At 47.4% G+C, this 24,242-nt stretch overlaps 1 protein-coding gene across 1 annotated transcript; it reads left to right on the top strand.

Annotated features, from left to right (window-relative positions):
* The first annotated feature begins 1,515 nt into the window (after positions 1-1,515).
* LOC123127702 (regulator of nonsense transcripts UPF2) lies at positions 1,516-23,518 on the top strand. Its single transcript, XM_044547496.1, has 17 exons — positions 1,516-1,813; positions 1,881-2,022; positions 2,353-2,434; positions 4,707-4,909; positions 14,270-14,614; positions 15,138-15,242; positions 15,350-15,477; positions 16,199-16,372; positions 16,468-16,549; positions 16,932-17,210; positions 17,287-17,484; positions 17,784-17,885; positions 17,973-18,224; positions 18,312-18,530; positions 18,776-18,946; positions 19,732-19,917; positions 22,094-23,518. Exons 2-17 carry the CDS (start codon positions 1,945-1,947, stop codon positions 23,054-23,056), a joined length of 3,567 nt encoding a protein of 1,188 aa, XP_044403431.1. The 5' UTR covers positions 1,516-1,813; positions 1,881-1,944; the 3' UTR covers positions 23,057-23,518.
* The last annotated feature ends 724 nt before the right edge of the window (positions 23,519-24,242 follow it).

Raw genomic sequence — 24,242 nt, 5'->3', positions numbered from 1 at the left:
AAATCCAAAATATTCCAAATTAAACTTTGAAGTTAAGCATAAAATCAAAAGCATTGTGCATCATAAACACAATCAAAAGTGCATAGAACATGAATGCACAGAGCTCTCAAATGTCATTGCCTTTACTGTCATGAGTAATGCTTGCATTCTCTTCATTTACCCCATTCTCTCAATTGCCACCATTGTTTCCATTTCCACTCATTTAACCCATGCCTCTTCTCATGAATCATCCAAAAGCCTCCAAAACCTTCTCAGAAAGCCTCCCATTGACCTCATTGTCGTCACTTGATCGTGACAAAGCTCCAACCATGTTCTTACCTTCTCATCGAGAGTACTTGTGCCCATGAAGTCATGAACATGAGCTTTTGCTCGTTTTCGATGTTCTTGATTATTTCTTTGTAGCCTAGCTTCCTCTCCTCGACCTCGACCACCGACCTCCACACAAGTGTATTTCCCCCAAAAAATCCATCATCCATGCCACATACATCAAATTTGAAGTAAATACACACACATCACATGACAACTACATACAAACTGTAAAATCCCATAAAAATAGTTGAAAAACCAAAAAGGAATTTTTTAGCTCCGATCATTTCACTAAACACGTTGGGGACATCGGGGGTTGTGGCGACGAGTGATGTCAACTTGTCCGCATATGACGGTGAGATGGGAGGGGAAGAGGCCCCAAGCGGTGCCGGAGGAGTCACTGCCGTCGTGGAAGGGATCGGTGGCGGCGAGGCCATTGCTGTTGTCTTCTTCTTAACCATGCCCGATGGTTCCCGTGGCGACCTCTTCCCGATGACCTTCTTCGTGTACGCCGGAGCCTTAGCGGCGACGATGGGGGTCCTTAGGCGCATCCCCGCTGACTACGACGGTGATTCGCGATGGCGCAAGCTTGCAGCGGATGACCTTCAGCTTGTTGCACTGCCACCGGGAACCACATGAGGGACGATTCCGGGTGCGACGAGGGCAATGGGAGGTCGGCGGTGTTGACGGTCGAGTTGGAGATGCGTTCCATGATGAACTGGTGGCCTGCGGTGGTCGTGTCGGAGATGCCTTCCACGACGTATTAGTTGTTGGCAGCGGTCGTGGCGGGAGGCGATTCAGTGACAACAATTTTCAGTTTCAACGGTTGAGGCTCTTCTGGCGTCATTTCTGATTTTGCGTCGGCGGCTAGCGGTGATGCAAATATGCATCACTCGTAGCAGTTTTTTGGGCAGGACCTAAACTTTTTCGATATAACTATAGGGCTGCTGCTGGAGCCTTTTTTTATCTAAATGATTTTTTTTGCACAGGTGTGCTTTAGGGCTGCCGTTGAAGATGTTCTAAGCGTCGGCAAGCAAATCAGGCAATTTTATCGAGCTAAACAGAGTTCAGATCAAAGTAGGTCAGTTATGCGAGGTTATCTTTTTGGAAAATAGTGATAATAATAATCTGGAATCAGTATTAAGAACCTCCGGACGGAGTGAGTCAGTTGCACAAGCAAAGGACTTGCTGCAAACAAAAACAGTTTACAGTTAGCGTAATACTATTCTGATGCCATTTCTCTTCGCCCGGAGTCCTTACCTAGCAACGCGGCTCCAAATCTCTCCTGCAGCTGCCGCCGTGCCGGACCTCAGCGTCACCGCCGACGCCTCAATCCCGCTCCGCCTCGCACCCGACGGCTCAGTCCCACGCCCCCCTCCCCGACGCCTTCTCCCCACCTCCGACACCCCGGCCTCTCACGAGCGTCGCTGCCATCGCCGTTCCCGTTCTTCCTCGAGGGGACATCGCGTCTCCACCCCGTCCACAGTTTCGCCCATTGAGTTTTCAGGTACGTGGTTGTTTTCATCCAGCGATTGGTTAAATCCAACCGACCTTCATAACTTCTGGCTGCGCAGGTGCATACCCGGCGCACCATCTAGATCCGCCCCTGTCCCCGTCTGGTCGTAGCTGTGAATAAAAATGGAGAGCAGTCAGACCGAGAACCTCACAGACACTAAACAAGATGACGATGCGCGCCAAAGCAAACAGGAAGATGAGGTAATCCTGACACGCCACTGCCAGCAATATCTTTTGCGAGGAACCTCTGTTTAGTATTGAGATTTGGCGAGGTTGTTATTTACCAACAGAAATTATCCACGCCGTGAAACGCAGTTTACTCAGCACTGCACACACAATTGCTACTTTGCTACTTGGTAGGTTTCTAGTTTTTATAACTCGAAATTGTTTCTTCAAATTGATTATTCGTACAGTTCTGGTGGTATGTTTCCTAGGGTTTTGTGACAGATCTTATTCGAAGATTCATAACTCATATTTGATTCTTTACATTGGGTATCTTAGCTTTCTTACTTTGCAAGTCACTGTGTGCAGGAGGCCCGCATTGAAGAATACAAAAGACTAATGGATCAAAAGATTGCCCTTCGCCGAAACAATCAAAATCCTGAGAGACCAGGTAGTCATCGTTTTCTCCCATTAATGGCCATTCCATAGAAGTTGTGATGAAAGTTACGTTTTTATTTTTTTGTTTTGTTTGAGAAAGTGCAAAGGCTTTGCGTCTCGTTGTATTGAATGGCAGGAACAAAGTATTTTACATGCCCAAGCAAGTTCTGTTCCATTTGAACACGTGAAATTTATCTGCTTAAAGTCATATAGATGTATAGCATGTGCACTGCACAAAAGAGGTCAAGTGAAGTGCCACAAACATTCTTTGTTCTTATTCTTGCTAGCAGTTAAGTACTATATTCTTGAGTGATAGTGTAGATGTTGCAGAGTGCAGACACTGAGTCTCCTGCCATTGTCTCCTTGCACTTCAATTGCTAGACCAGTGCCGTACCAAACTACCAATTAAATTATATTTCGAGCCCTATGTAGTAGTGTTCAAGACTATTATAGTAAACCAAGGTTCCTTTTGACATTGTGTTGGATTCCTAGAAGCACTTCTCTATCCCTGCTTCTGGATAAGGCAATTAGTTTAAACTATCTTCTTTTATAACCGTGATAGCAAAAACTTACCCCAGTTAGTATGTATTGAGACTCTATAACTAACTAGATGGCACAACGGAACAACACAACAAACCAACTGCAAGTTGTCCATGAAGCTCTGCTTAAGGGCAATTTCATGTGCATGAAGAGGGTGAGTGGGATGAGGCTGTTTAATACCTGTTGCGCTTTGCTACACCCCCCTTTAAAAAGTTTACAGTTTTCGAGGCAAATCGACGACGGAGATTAGAACTTACCCCTTTGTTAAAAAGGGGTATTTTGTTACATGAAAATATCATATATATGGAAAGCCTGATCATCTGTTTGATTGCCCATGGGTATTCCTCTCCCAAATCCACCGCTGATCTAAATACAACATGCTTCGTCGCCATTGACGTCGTCCACGATGCCTACGTTGGCTTTGACATTATCCATGGCGCCCGTGGCCTCACGATGGTCTCCGGATTCACTGTCGGCATGGACTCTGTCATGCGCGCAGCTGCCGCCATTCATGACGCCCATGGCCTCGCCGCGTGGCTGACCGCGTTGCCCGGGTCCGGGACGCACTGTGGACCCTGGGATGTGTGTTTGCATCATCTGGCTTGCTGCGTTAGGCATGACACAAATGCGCCACGGCCTTCCCTGGTGGCAGGCATCGGATAGCCAGACCACTTGCCGTTCTTGCCTCGGTGTCTGTAGGCTGCTGTCGCCGGACACGCAGCCTACTTACAGCCCTCCGCCATGACGCTCGTGAGATTGCCTATGTCCGGGACGCTCGCCTGGGATGTTGAGGAGCATGCGGCCGGCTGCTGGCCAAGCGCTGGCGATTTTTTTTTTTTTTGCATTCACTCGATCACAGTGACCCAGTCCCAGACGACACACGTGGACCCCAGTGGCAGCGGCATCGTCGCAATCATGGTTTTGGAGACGATGAGTTGTTCTGGGGTAGCGACTTGGAAAAAGTCGAGCCTGCAGTTGCGACTAGTCGCGACTCGAGTCATGAGTCGATATTTTTTTGCGACTAGTCGTGCGACTTGAGAACCATGGTCGCAATGGCCGTTCTGGTGGCAGGATCGCAAAGATACCCCATTGGGTGGTTACCCAACCGTTTCAATTAGGACAAAAGGACAAAAATACTTTTTTTGTGTGTGCGCGCGCGCAACTTCAAAGGCATATGGACGTAGGAGGAACTGTGTGAATTTATGTCCAAAGCAGATGCAGATGTATATGTATATTGTAGGTAGAACACGACTAAATTAAGTAATATAACTGCATCTCAGTCCCAGGTTGAACAAGCCTATTTTGTTACCTCTCTACTTGCCTTTCAGCCATGTTGATAAAGGAAGTTGTTCCCCCAATCTCACTCTTACAACTTGTATAATTTATGTGTATCATCTATTAGCTTAGCTATTCTTATTTGATCACATGTTAATTTTGTTATTTTTTTGGTTCTAATTTTCTCTACAACAAACATCTCAGTATGAGCTTCTGTTGCAGATGGGGCATCAGAAAATCTCTGTAGTTTATATGCATAGCTTTTTGAGCCATATAGCAATAAAAATAAGCTAGTAGTTACTCAGCTGCTCCATTTTCATAGTCAAGTTTTTCCTTTTTACTTAATTTCATTCCATTCTTGGTTCTTCAGATTAATATTTATAATTTTGAGTAGACAATTTCTGATCTTGACAAGTCATGCACATGTTTCTGCGGCAACATTATGATCTGACATTATTCATTAATTTCAGATGCAAACTACCTGAGGACTCTTGACTCAAGTATTAAACGAAATACAACAGTTATAAAGAAGCTCAAAACAATAAATGATGAACAAAAGGATGGATTAATGGATGAGTTGAAAAGTGTGAACTTGAGCAAATTTGTCAGTGAAGCAGTTTCTTATATTTGTGAGGCTAAACTTCGTTCTGCTGATATACAAGCTGCAGTTCAGGTAATTGATGATTGTAATGTGCATTCGCCTCAGTACATAAGCAAATATGCCAGTGTCATAGAGCCGGCCCCTGTGCTTGAGCAAGATCTTTTGTTTATTGGACTTGTCTGTTTCAAGCCTCTGGGTTACATAATAGGACATGTTCCTGCTTTAGTGATATCTTTTACACTGTGTTGCTGCATATGTTCTCAGTCATTTCATTTGGACTTATTGGTCAACGTCGTGCTGTTGCATATTGTGGAATGGAAAGAGCTCACCACACTGTAGCTCGAACATTCCGGCGGCTCTGTTCTCTGTTGCCTGGAGCTCGACCTGATATGGGCCTGGGCCTCCTGGGTCAGCAGTACATGGTCATTTAGCACTCCCCCTCAAGAGGGGCGCCATCTTGTCACACGTATTGCATTCTTTAGTCTCCAATCCTTTAGTCAAGCAGTCTGCAATCTGTTGTCCTGATCATCTAGGCAACTTTCCCAATCTGCATTACAGCACCCATCCACCACGAGATGCCTGTTACTCTCAAATAATAGTCCCTTTCCTGGAGTCACCTTCAAGTACCTCAGAATTTTGTACACCGCTTCAAGATGATCACTCCTAAGTTCATGCATGTATCTGCTTACCACACTTACTGCAAAAGCAATGTCAGGGCGTGTATGACATAAGTACAATAACCTCCCAACTAATCTTTGATATTTCTCCTAATCTACTGACTCACCTGACTGAGCTATCACTTTGTGGTTTTGATCAATTGGTGTTGAGGCTGCCCGACATCCTAGCATTCCTACATTGCCTAAGAGATCTAAAGTATACTTCCTCTGTGATAGCGCAATCCCCTTGGCAGACCTGGCTACTCTGTTTCCGCGAAGTATTTGAGTCGGCCCAAATCTTTGACTTTGAAGGCCTTACCCAAAGACTCTTTCATTCTTGTAATTTCTTATTTGTCATCCTCTTTGATAATAATATCATCCACATATACTGCAAGTATAGTGATTTTCCCTATTCCATGTTGTAGAATAGTGTATGATCACCATTACACTGCCCATATCCCATATTACATACATCATGTCTGAACTTGTCGAACCATGCTCTCGGGGACTGTTTCAAACCATAAAGAGCTTTCTTTAACCCGCATACCTTGCCAGCAGTCTCAGACCTAGAGAACCTAGGTGGGATCTCCATGTAGTCCTCCTCCTGCAGGTCCCTATGCAAGAAGCATTCTTCACATCAAGTTGATGTGAAGACCACCCGAAATTCGTAGCGCAGGAGATCAAATCCTCACAGTGTTCATCTTTGCTAATGGAGCAAAGGTCTTATCATAGTCAATGCCGTAGGTCTGGCTGTACCCCCCGCCACAAACCTTGCTTTGTACATATCAATCTTTCCTTTTACATTCTGCTTCAGAATGTATACCCACTTGCAGCTGACTACCTTCTTTCCTGTTGGAAGAGGTGTTAGTACCCATGTCTTGTTCTTGCAAAAAGCCTTCAGCTCCTCCACCATGACCATGCACCATTCTTAGTCCTTCTTTGCCTTCTTATTTTTAGTCGGAATTGACACAGACTGAAGAGAAGCAACAAATACTTTGTAGGCTGGAGATAATGCTTCATAGGAGACATTTTCCAATATCACTGGCATCGAACCCATATCGTTCCTCTGGTATCCCTGCTTTTGCTCGACTACCTTATCTCAAAGCAATTGGCAAATCAATTAACCCTTCTGTAGCCACTGACTCATGTTCAGCCTGATCCCCATCAGAGGAGCTTGAAATCACGTCAGTAATACCCTGTTGTTCCGCCTGTGGCTGATCTAGTTGCTGCCCATGATGTGCAACACCATCACCTCGCCTCCGTGAATACACTTTAGCTGTGGCTGATCTAGTTGCTACCCCCTAATGCGCAACACCAGTACCTCACTTCCTCAAATACACCTTGAGCTGCTCCTCTTGTTCTGCTGTCCACCTCGGCAAACTACCGATCCAGGCGGGAGCACTGCCTGCCTGTCTGGGCACTCCATCAGTCACAAACCGGCCCTTAGCTCGGTGGCGTTATCAATTGCTGAGACTGTTGCTTGCTTCGCTGTACCAGAATATCACCCTCAATTAGTTGCTGCAACACCAAATCGGCACCACCACAGCGACCGTAACTCTCCCCATCTTCAGTCTGGGTATGGTCAAGACTGAAATAAGCCACTAAGACCAGTTTTCTCACCATAAAATGGTTCGGATTCCCTGAAGGAGACATCCATGCTCACAAATGTCCTCCGTTCAGAAGGACTCCAAGTCTCCAACACTTGTTGCCTCGCTGCCCAGAAGAATACCCAATGAAGTTACACTTGACAGCCTGTGGATCCAGTTTGCCCACAGATGGCCTGTGATCCCTGGCAAAGCAGACAACTGAACAACTTGGGAGGAACCTAGAGATCATTCTTTCCCAGTAGTAGCCCATGAGGTAACTTCATACCCAGTACTCTCGATGATGTGTGATTGATCAGGTATGTCGCAGTCATCACAGCTTCACTCCACAAGAACTTCAGCACATTCATAGTGAACATCAGCGATCGAGCAACCTCTAGAATATGTCGATTCTTCCTTTCTGCCACTCCATTCCGAGGAGTGTGAGTACACGAGGTTTGATGCAAAATCCTTTGCTATGATAAGAAAGTCCCAAACACTTTGTTCACATACTCAGTGCCATTATCAGTTATTATCATTTGTACTTGAACATTGAAGTGATTTTTCACATAGGCGTAGAAATTCTTGAAGCATTGGAAAGTTTCATCCTTGTGACACATCAAATAGACCCATGTCATACGTGAGTGGCAGTCAATAAAGGTCACAAAATACTTTGCACCACTAACCGACACCACATGATGTTATGACCGGCTTGGTCTATTCTAGGAAGAGGCCCACCGGGCATTACTATTAGGGGCTTGGCCCACAAGTTATCTTAGGCAAGTTATCTTAGGAAAGTTATCTTAGGCTAAAGTTATAAATACTCATGTAAGACATCGTTTTGAGGCAGGCAATAAAGACTATTATTATCTTTTGTTGCCCGGCTCCTAGAGGAGCCGGAAACCCTAGCCACCGCAGCCAAGCCGCCGCTGCCCTCAACCCTAGCCACGACGGCGCCCTGCCGCCGGCGCGCCCGTTCCTCGCCGCGTCCACTCCCTCCTTGCCCCTACAACCTTCGCAATAGAGCCGGTAGGAACCCTAGCCCTACCAATTTGGTATCCAGAGACACTAGGCCGATCATGTCCCAATCTCCATCACCGCCGCTACCATCCACCTCCACCCCGCTCTCGCTGCCGCCGGCCACTGCCACCGCGATGGCGGAGATTGCATCCGGCACCACCATCACCACCGCGCCCATTACCATCACGCCGGACCCGCCTCCGCTCCTCTCGCCCGAGATGTTGGGCACCCTGCGGGAGCTTGTCCAGGCGGTCAAGGGTATTACCCTCTACCTCGCCGGGAACCAGCCCCCGCCACCGAGCACCGGCACCACCGCCTACGGGCCACCGCCGCTACAGTGGCCCGCCCTGGCCTTCCAGGCGCCCTACGGAGGGGCGTCCCAGCCGCCGCTGTTGCTGCCGCACTACTCGGCTGCGGGACAGCCGTGGCCAGCATGGCCGGCCTCCACCGCGCCGCTGGGGGGCCAGACCCAGCAGCTTCTTCCGGCGTCACTGCCGGCCCCCTCGCCGCAGGCGCCGGTGCAGTAGCTCCACCAGGCGCCGCCGTCATCGACAGTACCACCACCCGCGCCTAGGGCTATGGGTCGGCCCCTGCACCAGGTGCAGTTTCCACCGTCACCATCGTCGATTCCTGCTTGGGCGACCGGCTCGTCTCCGGGCCCGGTCTACTCCACGGCGCCGGAACGCCGGACGCCCTCTCTGCGGTTTGATCACCCCTCCAGCTCGGCGAACTACGCCCCAGTGTTTCCCGACCCAGCATACGCACCGGCGGCGACTGCGGCCGCCCCCGGGCACGGCGGGCCGACACCCCCTCGCTTCGCCAAACTGGACTTCGCCACCTACGAGGGCACGGAGGACCCCCTCAACTGGCTCAACCAGTGCGAGCAGTTCTTTCGAGGGCAGCGGACGCTCGCTTCGGATCGCACCTGGCTCGCGTCCTATCATCTTCGAGGCACAGCGCAGACCTGGTACTACGCCCTCGAGCAGGACGAGGGCGGCATGCCACCTCGGGAGCGCTTCCGGGAGCTCTGCCTCCTCCGTTTTGGGCCTCCTATCCGCGGGAGCCGCCTGGCGGCCCTTGGCCGTTTACCATTCACATCTACGGTGCAGGACTACGCCGACCGCTTCCAGGCCCTGGCGTGCCACGCGCCGGGCGTCTCCGCGACCCAGCGCGCTGAGCTCTTTGTGGGCGGTCTGCCGGACCATATCCGCGTGGACGTCGAGCTCCGGGATCCCTCCAACCTCCAGACGGCCATGTACTACGCCCGGGCCTTCGAGCAGCGGGCCCAGGCACTGCAGCAGCCACTTGGACGGAGCGGCCGCCAGCCCAGTCGGCCAGCACCGACTTCCTCAGCCCCGGGTCGGCCTCTCCCAGCCGCGACGGCCACACCCCCGGCCGCCACACGGCCCTTCTGTCGGCTGTCACCGGCCGAGCAGCAGGAGCGTCGCCGTCAGGGTCTCTGCTTCAACTGCGATGAGCCCTACACGCCGACCCATGTCTGCCCCCGCCTCTTTTATTTAGAGACGGTCGACTACACCGAGGAGGACGACTCGCCCGACCCGTTACATCCGCCTGCGGCGCCCGAGGACGCGGCCGCGGATTCCGCAGCGACGGCGTGTGTCGTCTCCCTTCATGCGCTGGCCGGCATCCGGGGCGAGCGGACCATGCTGCTGCCCGTGACGATCCATGGCGAGCGACTGGTGGCCCTGCTGGATACGGGCTCCACACACAACTTTCTGCCCGAGTCGACCATGCGTCGGCTAGCCCTCCCGACGACGGGCGGGGAGCGCCTGCGGATCACAGTGGCGAACGGCGATCGCCTCCGGTGCCATGGGCTAGCCCGCAACGTTCCCATCTCCATCGGTGGCGAACACTTTTCCATCACCTGTGCAGGGATCGATCTGGGCTGCTTCGACTTCATCCTCGGGGTGGACTTTCTCCGGACCCTCGGCCCCATCCTGTGGGAATTCGACGCGCTCACGATGACATTCTGGCGGCAGGGCCGCCGCATCCGGTGGGAGGGCATTGGGGGTGCCGCGCCTGCCGTGCCACACCTCCAGCTGGCTGCCGCGTCTTCGGAGGCCGAGCACCCCCTGCTGGATTCTCTTCTGCAGCAGCACAGCGACCTCTTCGACGATCCGCAGGGTCTTCCGCCTGCTCGGGTGTACGACCATCATATTCACCTCGTACCAGGCTCCACTCCGGTGGCGGTGCGACCCTACCGCTACCCCCAGCTGCAGAAGGATGAGTTGGAGCGCCAGTGTGCCCTGATGCTCGTCGCAGGCATCATCCGGATCTCCACGTCGCCCTTCACGGCGCCGGTGCTTCTCGTCCGTAAGTCAGACGGCACATGGCGCTTCTGCATCGACTACCGCGCCCTCAACGCACTCACGCTCAAGGACAAGTTCCCTATACCGATGGTCGACGAGCTCTTGGATGAGCTCCATGGGGCACGCTTCTTCACCAAGCTCGATCTCCGGTCGAGCTATCATCAGGTGCGCATGCATCCGGATGACATCGCCAAGACGGCGTTTCGCACCCACCATGGCCACTTCGAGTTCTTGGTGATGCCTTTCGGCCTCGCCAACGCCCCGGCGATGTTCCAGGCCTTGATGAACGACGTACTTCGACCCTTCTTACGGCAGTTTGTGCTTGTTTTCTTTGATGACATCCTTATCTACAGCGCCACCTGGGCCGAACATCTCCAGCACGTCGCCATCGTCTTCAACGAGCTTCGGGCGCACCACCTCCACCTTAAGCACTCAAAGTGCTCGTTCGGGACGCCTACCGTCGCCTACCTCGGCCATGTCATCTCGGCCGACGGGGTGGCTATGGACGCCGATAAGGTGGCGGCCGTCTTCGCCTGGCCGACGCCTCACTCGTCGCGGGCCCTCGGCGGGTTCCTCGGACTCGCCGGCTACTACCGGAAATTTATCCGGGAGTTCGGACTCATCGCGGCGCCCCTCACGCGGTTGCTTCGCCGCTACGCCTTCGCCTGGGACGACGAGGCGACGACGGCGTTCGAGGCCCTCAAGGGGGCCCTCACGACGGGCCCCGTCCTCCAGATGCCCGACTTCGACCGGCCGTTCGTGGTGGACTGTGACGCCTCGGGCGCCGGGTTCGGCGCCATACTTCATCAGGGCGATGGGCCCCTCGCTTTCTTCAGCCGGCCTTTCGCTCCGCGCCATCTTAAGTTGGCAGCTTACGAGCGGGAGCTCATTGGCCTCGTCCAGGCCGTGCGTCATTGGCGGCCATACTTGTGGGGGCGGACCTTCCACATTCGCACGGACCACTACAGCCTGAAGTTCTTGCTGGATCAACGGCTGTCGACCGTTCCGCAGCACCAGTGGATCAGCAAGCTCTTCGGCTTCGACTTCTCCGTCGAGTATCGGCCGGGCCGTCTTAACACCGTGGCCGACACGCTGTCCCGTCGCGATTCCGACCTCGCGCCATCCGCCGACGCGTTCGCCGGGATGGCCTTGTGCATCCGCTCCGGGCCATCGTTCGGTCTCTTCACCGACATTCGACACGCCACTGCGACGGCAGATGACGCCGCACGTCTTCAGCAGCAGCTCGCGTCCGGCGACTTGGAGGAGCCCTGGCGCTTCTCTGACGGACTGCTCCTCCATGGGCGCCGGATCTTTGTTCCGGCGCATGATGATCTCCGTCACCAGGTGTTGCAGCTCGCCCACTCGGGGGGCCATGAGGGTGTGCAGAAAACCCTCCATCGTCTTCACGCCGACTTCTACATCCCTGGTGATCGTGCCCTGATCCGCGACTGGGTTCGGTCTTGTCAGACTTGCCAGCGCAACAAGACAGAGACCCTGAGGCCGGCGGGGCTCCTTCAGCCCTTGGAGGTGCCGTCTCAGGTTTGGGCGGATATCTCCTTAGACTTCATCGAGGGCCTTCCCAAGGTGGGGGGCAAGTCCGTCATCCTCACGGTGGTCGATCGCTTCTCTAAGTACGCCCACTTCATCGCGCTGGGCCATCCATACACGGCGGCATCCGTGGCCCGGGCCTTCTTCGACGGCATAGTCCGTCTACACGGGTTCCCGACGTCGATCGTCAGTGATCGGGACCCAGTCTTCACGGGCCATGTCTGGCGCGACCTCTTCAGGATGGCGGGTGTCCAGCTCCGCCTGAGTACGGCGTTCCATCCTCAGACGGACGGTCAGTCTGAGGTGGTTAACAAGGTCATTGCCATGTATTTGCGTTGTGTGACAGGTGATCGGCCTCGCGCTTGGGTGGACTGGCTCTCTTGGGCGGAGTACTGCTACAACACTTCTTATCACTCCGCCCTGCGCGCGACGCCATTTGAGGTGGTCTATGGTCGACCACCCCCGCCTATACTTCCGGTCGACCCGGAGACGGCTCGGACGGCGGTTGCGGGTGACCTTATCCGCACCCGTGATGAGATGCTGGCTGAGGTCCGTTAGTGTCTCCTTCAGGCCCAGCAGACGGCCAAGCACTACTACGACAATCATCATCGCGAGGCGGAGTTCGCAGTGGGTGACTGGGTGTGGCTGCGTCTTCTCCACCGCTCTACGCAGTCACTGGACCCGCGCGCGAAGCGCAAGCTTGGCCCTCGCTACGTCGGGCCCTTCCCTGTCGTGGAGCGCATTGGGAAGGTGGCCTATCGTCTTCAGCTTCCAGCCCGCGCCCGCATCCACGACGTGTTCCATGTGGGGCTGCTCAAGCCTTTCCGTGGCGAGCCACCGGCGGCTCCTCCGGCGCTTCCTCCAACCGCCGATGGTCGCATTCTTCCAGAGCCAGCAAAGGTGTTGCAGGCCCAGCTCCGTCGTGGCGTCTGGTTCGTCCTAATTCAGTGGGCGGGCCTTCCGGAGGAGGAGGCTACTTGGGAGCAGCGTGAAGATTTCCGTCAGCACTATCCAGACTTTCAGCTCGAGGACGAGCTGTTTGCGCAGGCGGGGAGAGATGTTATGACCGGCTTGGTCTATTCTAGGAAGAGGCCCACCGGGCATTAGTATTAGGGGCTTGGCCCACAAGTTATCTTAGGCAAGTTATCTTAGGAAAGTTATCTTAGGCTAAAGTTATAAATACTCATGTAAGACATCGTTTTGAGGCAGGCAATAAAGACTATTATTATCTTTTGTTGCCCGGCTCCTAGAGGAGCCGGAAACCCTAGCCGCCGCAGCCAAGCCGCCGCCGCCCTCAACCCTAGCCGCGACGGCGCCCTGCCGCCGGCGCGCCCGTTCCTCGCCGCGTCCACTCCCTCCTTGCCCCTACAACCTTCGCAATAGAGCCGGTAGGAACCCTAGTCCTACCACTTGTCCACACATCCGAGTGAATAAGCATGAATGAGGATATACTCCCAAGTCCCTTACTCACATAAGACGTTCTCGTGTGTTTTCCAAACTCACACACATTACATTTCAGCTTGTTCTTATCTACTCCATTCATTACATCAGGAAACAACTTGTACATTTTATCAAACAATACATGCCCCATTCTACAGTGATGTTTCATCACCGAGGATTCTTTTTTTTCCACAATTGCCACAAACACAAAGCTGCCAATCTGACCAAGCCTCTCACGGTCCCTGAACGACAAGCCCCCTACGCCTTTTTCCAGACCCCGTCCTCCTTCCAGTCAGCCTGTCCTGAATCAAGCACAGTCCTCTGTCAAGTGTTATCCTACAGTCCACCTAGTCGATCAGAGCACTCATAGACAGCATATTGACCAGGAAAACTGGCACATGTAGGACTGAAGATAACTTAATAGCAGGTGTGCCTCTTCTGCCATGTCAGCCGATGCCAGCACCGCCGCCACCGCGTGGCAGAATAGCCCCGCTGATCGCTCTGCCTCCTCTGTCGCCCTGTCCTTTGATACCATGTGGAACGGGTGAGGAGCTCAACACACTGTAGCTCGATGGTTCTGGCGGCTCTCTTCTCTGTTGCCTGGAGCTCGACCTGAACTAGGTCAGCCACCACTCTGGTGTGGGCCTGGGGCTCCTGGGCCAGTAGTACATGAGCCACTCATTCAACACATATGTTTTCAGTTTTTTTTTGGCTTATTGTCATCTTGCTGTTACATGGCTTCATCACGGCACTTTAGAATTTGAGGTTTATTTGATGATGAACATGTCAAGTTCCAAATACATCACTTCTATGCAGCTTTATGTGTTTTATAACCCTTCTAGCAATGTAATGTAGGTTTGCTCATTGCTTCATCAAAGATACAAGGACTTCTCTCCTTGTCTTATACAAGGTTTACTGAAGGTCTTCTTGCCTGGTAAATCTGGAGATGATTTGGATACAGACAAAAACTCAAGAGCTATGAAGAAGAGAAGCACCCTGAAACTACTGATTGAACTGTACTTTGTTGGAATAGTTGAAGATGCTAGTATCTTTGTAAACATTATAAAAGATCTTACATCACTGGAGCATTTGAAGGACCGGGAAGCAACTCAGACAAATCTGTCTCTTCTCTCTTCCTTTGTTCGTCAAGGGAGGTTATTTATAGGGTTACGGTCTCATGGTCATGAATATTACGATGAGGTAAGAGATTGAAGTGCCAAAATAATTTTATTAGGTATAAAATGGTCTCAGTAAAAATGATCATGACATTCGACTTCAACTGTAATAAGTAGAGCTAGCTGCTTTTACTGAGTTCTAGGCACATCCTTTAGCCGAAAGTTACATTTGTTTTTTGTTTTGAGTAAGTGCACATGATGTTTGCAGCCTTTAAAAATGATCAGTGAACACTTAAATTGACGAGTCTCCAACTAATGTCAAAGTGGGCTAACACAGATCAGGCTTTTAAAAAGCAGATGGCTGCCTTAAGTGAAAAATGGTTGGGAACTTCAGGTACTTTAATTGATTCATTGGTGCACAAGCCTAAGCATGGGATGGACCTGCATGCATGAAAGTATGAGTGTGATAAATGTGCCTGCTCTATACTATTCTCAGGAGTCTACCAGTGCAGCATTCCTGCACTTATATGCCACCTATTGGTCAGAAGACTGATATGTTTCATTGCCCATACTGAGCTAACCTACCTATAAAATGTTGATTGATGCAGTTCTTTAAGGACTTAAATGTTACTGCTGATCAGAAGAAATTCTTCAAGAAAGCCTTGAACTCTTACTATGATGCTGTGTCTGAACTACTACAATCAGAAAATGCGGTAACTACTACACCCTTTCTGTTTATTACTTTGTACTTTTCTATTTGTTATCCTTTAACTATCTTCTGATATCTCTATGCATGTACGCAACCATACACTATATCCAGTCTCTTCGTCTGATGGAGGCAGAGAATGCAAAAGTTTTGAGTGCCAAAGGTGAATTAAGTGATGAGAACACAGCTTCATATGAGAAGCTCCGAAAGTCTTTTGATCAGTTACTACGTGGTGTATCCTCGTGAGTATCTATTCGAGAATGCTATTGTTAACCTCTCTGTTCACTCGTAGCAGCATAATTTGCAGTTTGTCTAGTTCTGGTATTTGTAGGTTGAACACTGTGGCATATGCCCTTTTTGTAAGGGATGTATGGTTATCGAACACATAAGCACATGTCTGACCCTTGTAATTTACTAGCTGAATTTGTTGTTCCAGCAATACTATGCCACCACTGGGTTCTTACCTCTCATGCCCTATAGCCTTGATAATGTAACAAAATAATATGGTTATGGGAATATTGTATTTACTAAAACGGGAGTCATCCATGCTAACTGCAACTAGGAGACAACATTAGCTGTGTTGATAGGGTCGGCTTCCCTCGTACGTACCTGAGAAGTTCAGCGGAGATTTCCTTTTGATTCTGTAGTCTACTATCGGTTCTTTCTTTATGAAAATTCAAACAATATTTTCTTCCTAGTTCATATTTCCTTCTAAGGAAACACCTGAAAAACTGAAAACAAGTATTAAGCAAATGAGGACACATCTCGACTAATTTAAAGCTAATACTATTTTATGTTCAGCTTTGCAAAAGACCATAGATGTTCAGTTAGCTGTATCTTTTAGATGTGTTAGAAATGAATAATTGTTAACGCTTTGCCTAATAGTATGTCAATTTTTTCATTCGAATATGTATTTACTATTTATGTATGATTAATGAGGATCTGCAACCTTTTCCTTTGCAGGGTAGCTGAAGCTATTGACTTGCAGCCTCCGGTGATGCCAGATGATGGGAATACAACAAGGGTTACTACGGGAACTGATGTCACCCCCTCTTCGGGAAAAGAACCATCTGTGCTGGAACCTATTTGGGATGATGACGATACCAAGACTTTTTATGAATCTTTACCTGATCTAAGGTTCCTCTTCATTTTATCGCCAATTCTCTAGCTTGCCAATTATGTTATTTTACTAGATTCTTCTTCTGAAACTACATAGTCTACTTTCTGAGCAGAGCATTTGTACCTGCTGTCTTATTGGGAGAGGCTGAACAGAAGTTGAATGAGCAACATGCTAAGGGCCGTGAACAATCTAGTGTAAGATTCTGATACCTTAAAAGCAGTTCATTCTGCCAGTTCACTTGGCACTGTCCGAGAAGATTTTATAATACCTTCCTTTCTTTTATAAACTGAACTGTTTTTGAAGCGGTGTAAACTGGATTGTTAGATGCCATATGTCATTCTGTGATTATATTGCTTGTTTGCAACATATCAGCAGTTAAGAACTGATCTTTTCCTTTTTGGATAATTGTCTGACATTTTGAGTACATCCTCTTCTCATTTCTTCTGGATAGTAAGTATGAATAACATATAGTTTGTTTTTGAAGTGGTGTAAAGATAATTTCTATTTTCTTTTGGTAAGCATTATTCTTTTCTTTGGGTTCAGCAGTAAATCATTGTATGCATCTTCTTTTTGAAGGAGTCGAATGCGGAACAAGAGACTGAAGTGCATGATAATGCTCAGACTTCTTCTGCCACTGAAGATCAACTTGAGGGAAAGGCAGATGATGTAGCGAAAGATAGTGAAGAAAAAGAAAAGGATAAGGGAAAAGAGGCAGAAAAATCGAAAGAGAAGGATTTGGACAGGAAAACTGAAAAAGATAAAGAGAAAGTAAGAGCCTTGGATGGTGGAAGTTTGGACAACCTGCTACAGAGGTTGCCAGGATGTGTGAGCCGTGATCTTATAGATCAATTGACGGTATTTACTCCTGCTGTATTGTCTGTCCTTTTCACAGAGGCTCATTATCATTCTCAAGCTACTTTGGTTTCACCAGGTTGAGTTTTGCTACCTGAATTCTAAAGCAAGCCGGAAAAAACTTGTGCGGGCCTTATTCAGTGTTCCAAGGACTTCTCTGGAGCTTTTACCGTATTATTCTCGAATGATTGCCACATTGTCATCATGTATGAAAGATGTCCCTACTATGCTTCTCCCCATGCTTGAAGAGGAGTTCAACTTCTTAATAAATAAAAAGGTATGATCATAGTAACTCTTAGTTTCTTTGCTTTTTCTTCTTCTCATTGCTAAGTTCTTGTTTCCTATCATACTGATTTGTCTTTCTATCCCTGACAATATTTGCGATTTATTGTTAAGTCTAGAACCTAAGCTAAGATACTAACATCATTATAAACAGTAATTCATGGATCAAACATCTCCAGGACCTCCCTCACATCCTTTAAATTAGGAGAATCTTGGAGTTTAAATCCAGGGGGACAGGATATCTACATAAACTGATGTACTGTGACTAACTATTCTTCTCTGTTCTGTTTACAGGATCAGATCAACATTGAAACAAAAATAAAGAATATAAGATTTATTGGAGAATTGTGCAAATTCAAAATTGCACCAGCGGCTCTTGTTTTTAGTTGTTTGAAGGTATTGTCTTATACATGGAGTAGTAATTTCTAGGCTTTTTGCACTTCCACCTGTTGCTTAGAGAAAGCTTATTGTTTAATGTTGCAGGCGTGCCTAGATGATTTCAATCATCATAATATTGACGTGGCCTGCAACCTTCTCGAGACATGCGGACGTTTTTTATATCGTTCACCTGAAACTACAATCCGCATGGCTAACATGCTGGAGATACTGATGAGATTGAAAAATGTTAAGAATCTGGATCCGCGCCACAGTACACTTGTAGAAAATGCCTACTACCTTTGTAAACCACCTGAAAGATCTGCGAGAGTTTCAAAAGTTCGCCCACCTTTGTATCAAGTAAGATTTTACTTCTTCTCTGACCCTTTAAATTCACTTACCTATTGAGTGCAATAATGAACAATGCTTCTTTTTCTTCCTATGCAGTACATAAGGAAGCTGCTTTTCTCAGATCTCGACAAATCAAGTGTTGAGCATGTTCTTCGCCAGTTACGAAAGCTACCTTGGGTAGAGTGCCAGCAATACCTTGTAAAGTGCTTTCTAAAGGTTCACAAGGGAAAGTACAGCCAAGTTCACCTGATTGCTCTTCTCACTGCTGGGCTTAGCCGTTATCATGATGACTTTGCTGTTGCAGTGGTAGATGAGGTCAGTTCCTATAATTGATGCCTTAAATGATGTTTTTGACCCCAAAAGAAAAATCTGGTTGATATAATTTACATTCATTGCACAAGCATATATGTGACAAACTCATAAATGTCAATGGCAGGCAAAGTTACCTATTTTCGAGAGTACCTATTGACCTATGAGAATGGCTGTATCTAGTTTATTTTGGAGAAGGTGCAATCAGCTAGCATCCAATTGAGTTAATTTATTTATCTAATTTGATTTAGGTTTTGGAAGAGATAAGGGTTGGGTTGGAGTTGAATGACTATGCGACGCAACAAAGACGACTTGCACACATGCGATTTCTTGGAGAGCTGTACAGCTACAAGCATATTGACTCATCAGTTGTATTTGAGACATTATACCTTATCATTATGTTTGGTCATGGGACTTATGAAGTAAGCACTTACATCCTTTAGTAAGATTGAAACTTTTGCTAACCTTAATTCATTTTCCGGTGCTAGTCCTTATCATCGTTGAAATGTGGTTCAGATGCTGGCATGTAAAGACGTGTGTGATTCTCGTAATAATTTTAGATGTTAATAGAAGTGTTACTTAGATTTATTGGGTTTGGCTATAAGTCGGTATATCCTCTGCAGTTACCCTTCATGTAATTGCTTTTGGTTCAGACACCAAAATCATTTCCCCCAAAGGTTTCTAAATGCACTTCTCAAATTAGTGTATCTATGTGTAAAATTTTAAGTCAAATCCATTCTTTTTTAAGGGTACACAAAATGAGAAAAACTATTCACAGCAAACTTGCCTCCTTTCCTGGCTAAGACATTTATATTTGATGTTGTATTTTAATAGTGCTAGAATACTAAAAGTGGCATCAATTTTTACTAAATTTCATGTTGATTTAGTGCTCAAATCAAAGTGCAAAAAGTGATTGCATGTTATGTACGGCACGATCTAAAATTGTCAATTATAAAGAACTGTTAAATTATTTCTTATGTGTGATACCTATTTGCACCCTAGAAATTTGATGACATTAACCTTAATTCCTCTTTTTTATCATACTCCCTCTGTCCGAAAATAAGTGATTCAACTTTGTACTAACTTTGTACTAAAGGTACAAAGTTAGTACAAAGTTGAGTCACTTATTTTGGGACGGAGGGAGTATTACTTATTGCAAGCGTATGTCTGAGAATGATCAATCACTCTTAATTTCTTTCTTGCACAGCAAGATGTGTTGGATCCACCAGAAGATTGCTTCAGGATCAGGTTGATCATAACACTTCTGCAGACTTGTGGCCACTATTTCACTAGAGGCTCGTCCAAAAGAAAGCTTGACAAGTTCTTGCTACATTTTCAAAGATACATTATTATGAAAGGGCCCTTACCACTTGACATAGAGTTTGACATTCAGGTTAGTTTCTTTCTCATGTATAACTTCACAACATGCATAAATACTTCTGTCAGTTTCTTTCTCGTGTGAACAGTTTGCCAACATGCATAAATATTCTGTGAGTTTACTCTATTATAAATGCCAATGTTCAGGAAATCATTAACTGGTAACTGCACTGGCGAGTAGGGGATTAATAGGTGAATCGGCCAATAAATTGGTTAACTGGCTGATTAAATCGGACGAGATTTTTAACAGTGATAATTGCTGAGCTATAAAGTAAAGAAATAACCATTCCCTCTAAGATGGATACAGTTAAATTTCTTTTCGCAAAAAAAGGATACAGTTAAATTTCTATTGTTGGTAGACGAGAATATTTATCTTGTGAGTTTTTTTGCCTTGATAACCCCCCCCCCCCCCCCCCCCCCCTCTCTTAAAATTCGAAAATGCTAAAAGTCTGATGTCAGATTCTTAGACATGGTAAATTGAATGTTTTTCATGGCAATTTATATTGACACGAGTATGGCAAATTTAGTTTGCAAGCACGGCAATTCCCTGGAAAAAAATTAAACTGAGACGGATTTGCCATGCTCGCCAACTAAACTTGTCATCCTCGAGGAACATAATTTGCCATGAAAAACGTTCGATTTGCCATGTCTAAAAATCTGACGTTTGCTGGATATTCGGGTCCTAAAAGTTTGCATGAATCTTAAAGTTACTTAAAAAGGCTATCACCATATTAGCCTGCAGATCAAACGTATTGGATAGACTGATTTGGATACAAAAGCCTATATTACCCTTTTTTTATTAAAGGGATACCTTCTAATCTCTACCTTTAATCTGCATCAAAATCCATAAACTTTTCTAGGGGGTGTCTACCGAAGCAAAGTTCCTATCTTGTAGGTTCTACATTTTGATAATGAGAGAGAAAGATTCGATCCTTTGAGTCAAAAGACTTTACTGTAGCAATCGTAGCATTCACATTTGTAATAGTTAACCAAAGGAATGTTTTCGACGTGCATCTGAAGATCAGTGGAGCTGTTGATAGTTGAATATATTTTGATGGGCATCTGAAGATCCATGCACTTACCAATAGGAGAATATTCAGGACTTGCATTTTTACATTCACAATGTTGCATGCTTATAAATATCATCATGCTTCTGAAGATCAGTGGACTTGTTGATCGTCAAATATAGGTTACAACTTTATACCTAGTAGATGATGCAACCCTTTTGCTTCTGAGAATCAGGGAACCATGTGGGTCTCGCTCCTTTGTGACTTTGCTTTTTCTGAATTGGTGGAGCTAATCCAAAAAGAAGAAGGAATAGGAGGAACTAAATTAGTATACCCATATTACTGAAACCTTATTTTTCATTGAAAAACAGCGGCAAAACGGATTTTACTGAGCTAAAACTTGACTGTCTCAACCCAGGCTAGCACATAACCAATACTTAACAAGTCTCTATCAACCATCTATCCCACTCCCACAACTAGCTGATGAAAGGTAGCTCAAATGTTTAAGTAGGGAAAAAGACCTCCCAAGTCCCATGAGGTGGATTACGGATTAAAATATCTCATAGAACAAAACACAGCAGCACTGAGCTAGCGACAACATGGGGCCCAGTGCTTATGTTTGAGCTTGGCGACAGCCAGCCCTCGTTCTGAAAGCCAGCTCCACCTTGTTGAAAATTATAAGAGTGCACACATATATCAAACGACGTGTGTTCAAACATTATCGTATTGCATGCTATATTTGATATTCCTTTTGCAACCAGGCAGCAAAGACCTGAACCATTCAAAATATTCATACCAGTGCACTAGGCCGTTTTTTGCCCTTAGAGAATGTCGAACAACACTCTACAAAAGCTTTTGGCTTCTGGATGCTATTAATCTTTTAAAAATAGAATGAGTAAAAGAAAATAAACAACGATAAATGTATGGTGTCGAGCCTTGACTTTTGTAGCAGCAGCAAGGCACATGGCACATGTTCCAAAGTAAATGCTATACAAAAGAAACAGGGCAATATCTTAGATGAACCTATTATTTTTGTAATAAGGCAATAAATACTGTTTTATTGCTGTTGTTTTTGTATTAGGAGTTAAAAGAAAAGTCAACATGATAGTTTTAATGTAGAATCGAATATATTCCATAGCTCTACTTGCACAACCCTTCAGTGAGCTCATCCATATGTTCTTTCAGGATTTGTTTGCTGAGCTACGACCAAACATGACCAGATATTCATCAATAGATGAACTTAACTCTGCATTAGCTGAACTCGAAGAACACGAGCGTGCGGCCTCAGTAGAGAAACCTGAGAGTGAAAGGCACTCGGACAATGAATCTCAGAAAAGGCAGCCACATGATGATGGCAGGGGTTCAGCGAATGGAGCTGAGGGAAATGGTAAGGATCATGGAGAAGGCGCAGATAGTGAGAGCTATTCAGATAGTGGCAGCATTGGTGGTCATGAAGATGAAGAAGATCTTCTGTCTGAGGAGAAATCAAATGATGCATCGGAGAACGAAGGTGATGATGAGGATGATGGGATGCCTGTTGGTTCTGATGAAGATGAGGGTGTTGAGGTTAGGCAAAAGGTCGTGCAGGTTGATCCCAAGGAGCAAGAAGACTTTGACCGAGAGCTGAAAGCCCTTCTACAGGAGAGTTTGGAGTCACGTAAATCGGAGGTGCGTTCCAGGTCCAGTTTGAACATGAAGGTACCAATGAATGTCCTTGAAGGTTCAAAGGATGCAAGGGCTGTGGAGTCAGAGAGTGGAGAAGAAACTGTGGATGAAGAGGGTGGTAATGCTGGTGGTGGCAGCAAGGTGCGTGTTAAGGTGCTAATGAAGAAAGGGCACAAGCAACAGACGAAGCAGATGTTCGTCCCTGGCGACTGCTCTCTTGTACAGAGCACAAAGCAGCAAGAAGCTGCCGAGCTTGAGGAGAAGCAGAACATTAAGCGGAGGATCCTTGAATACAACGAGAGGGAGGAGGAAGAAATGAATGGCGGATCGTCACAAATGGGGAACTGGGGCCAAGGAGGGAGCAATACCAGCAGCAGTATTAGATCAGGTGGGCGGGGCAATTGGGATGGTTGGATCAGGGGAGGCGCTCGGCGTCACCACGCCGCTGGTGGTTTCTACCAAGGATATGGCAGGAGAAGATGAATGCTAGTTGTCCTGAGGTTTTTGACAGGGCAACGGTGTCGAACTCCTAATGGAGAAGAGGATGCCTTGAATTTGTTTGACAGGACATGAACAAGATGATAGAAAGGCTTTTCACCTCTGAATATGAGTGTTGCGTCGACTATAGAGCCGACCCCAGTTGACAATAAAACGACAATACTGCCGACGAAGGAGAAGAATGTCTGAATAGGCTTTCTTCTGTTGAAGTTGTTCAGTTGGGCTGGTTTGTGAATGTGTACATGAAGGTTTTCTTTATCTTGGAGGGACACCTTGCTTCAGCTGTAAACTTAGAGCGTGCATATCTACCTGAATGTAGATGTGGTGCTGCTATTTGCAAATCTTCCATGTACCAGAATTGTTGCTTGGATGCTTGTTAGTGTGTTTGTATAAACAATAGATGAGAATAAACACCCTGCCTTAATGTGCAACATTTGACATTGTATAGAGGCTGCGTCATTTAATTCGGATGATTTGACTTTGTATAGAGGCTGCGTCGTTTAATTTGGATCGGAGGGAGGGAGTAGTTATGTAAACAGGATATATAGTTCCCTGCAGACAGTAGTGGTGTAGCTGCAATATATGTGGCACTTTGAGTGGCCCAATAAAAATCAGAAACTGGGAGCGATCATATCGACAAGCTAGTTCCTCCTGATGTGATGGAATGATCAGTCCGCTCGCCACCTCCTGGCGCACTCGCGGCTCTCCTCACTTCCATGACCGTTGGCGTTCATCTGTCTGCCACGAGCTGGTTGCTGCTTTACGAGGAATAATTGCGACGGAGAAACCTTACCGAGTGACCGGCATGCCCGATCAAGCATTTCTACGTAGCGGTAGCGTAGCAACAGCCAGAGAGTCGGGGTGAGGAACAAACTACCCTGGCCGTCCATAGTCGCGGCTAGCTAGCCCTAGCCATGATCTCTATTCTCTTTAGGGAGCTATAGCACTGAGAGAGAGGGAAAGAAGCAGTTTGCCGGTGGCATCGATCGATACGGCCGGAATCTCTGAGCATCGTGTCGCCTCCCCGCAGCCTCCGCGAAGAATCTCGCGCGTGTGGGTGGGTGGACGGGGAACCTTTGACTCCCTCGCCGCAATCAGTGCTTAGATTCTGCATCCGCATCGCATTACCGGTCCGGTGGTGGCCTAGCTAGCCAGTATCCCGTCTAGTTGC

Source organism: Triticum aestivum, chromosome 6A (genome assembly GCF_018294505.1).
Source record: "Triticum aestivum cultivar Chinese Spring chromosome 6A, IWGSC CS RefSeq v2.1, whole genome shotgun sequence".
NCBI classification, from domain to species: Eukaryota; Viridiplantae; Streptophyta; class Magnoliopsida; order Poales; family Poaceae; genus Triticum; species Triticum aestivum.
This window is presented reverse-complemented; position numbering and strand designations above follow the sequence as displayed.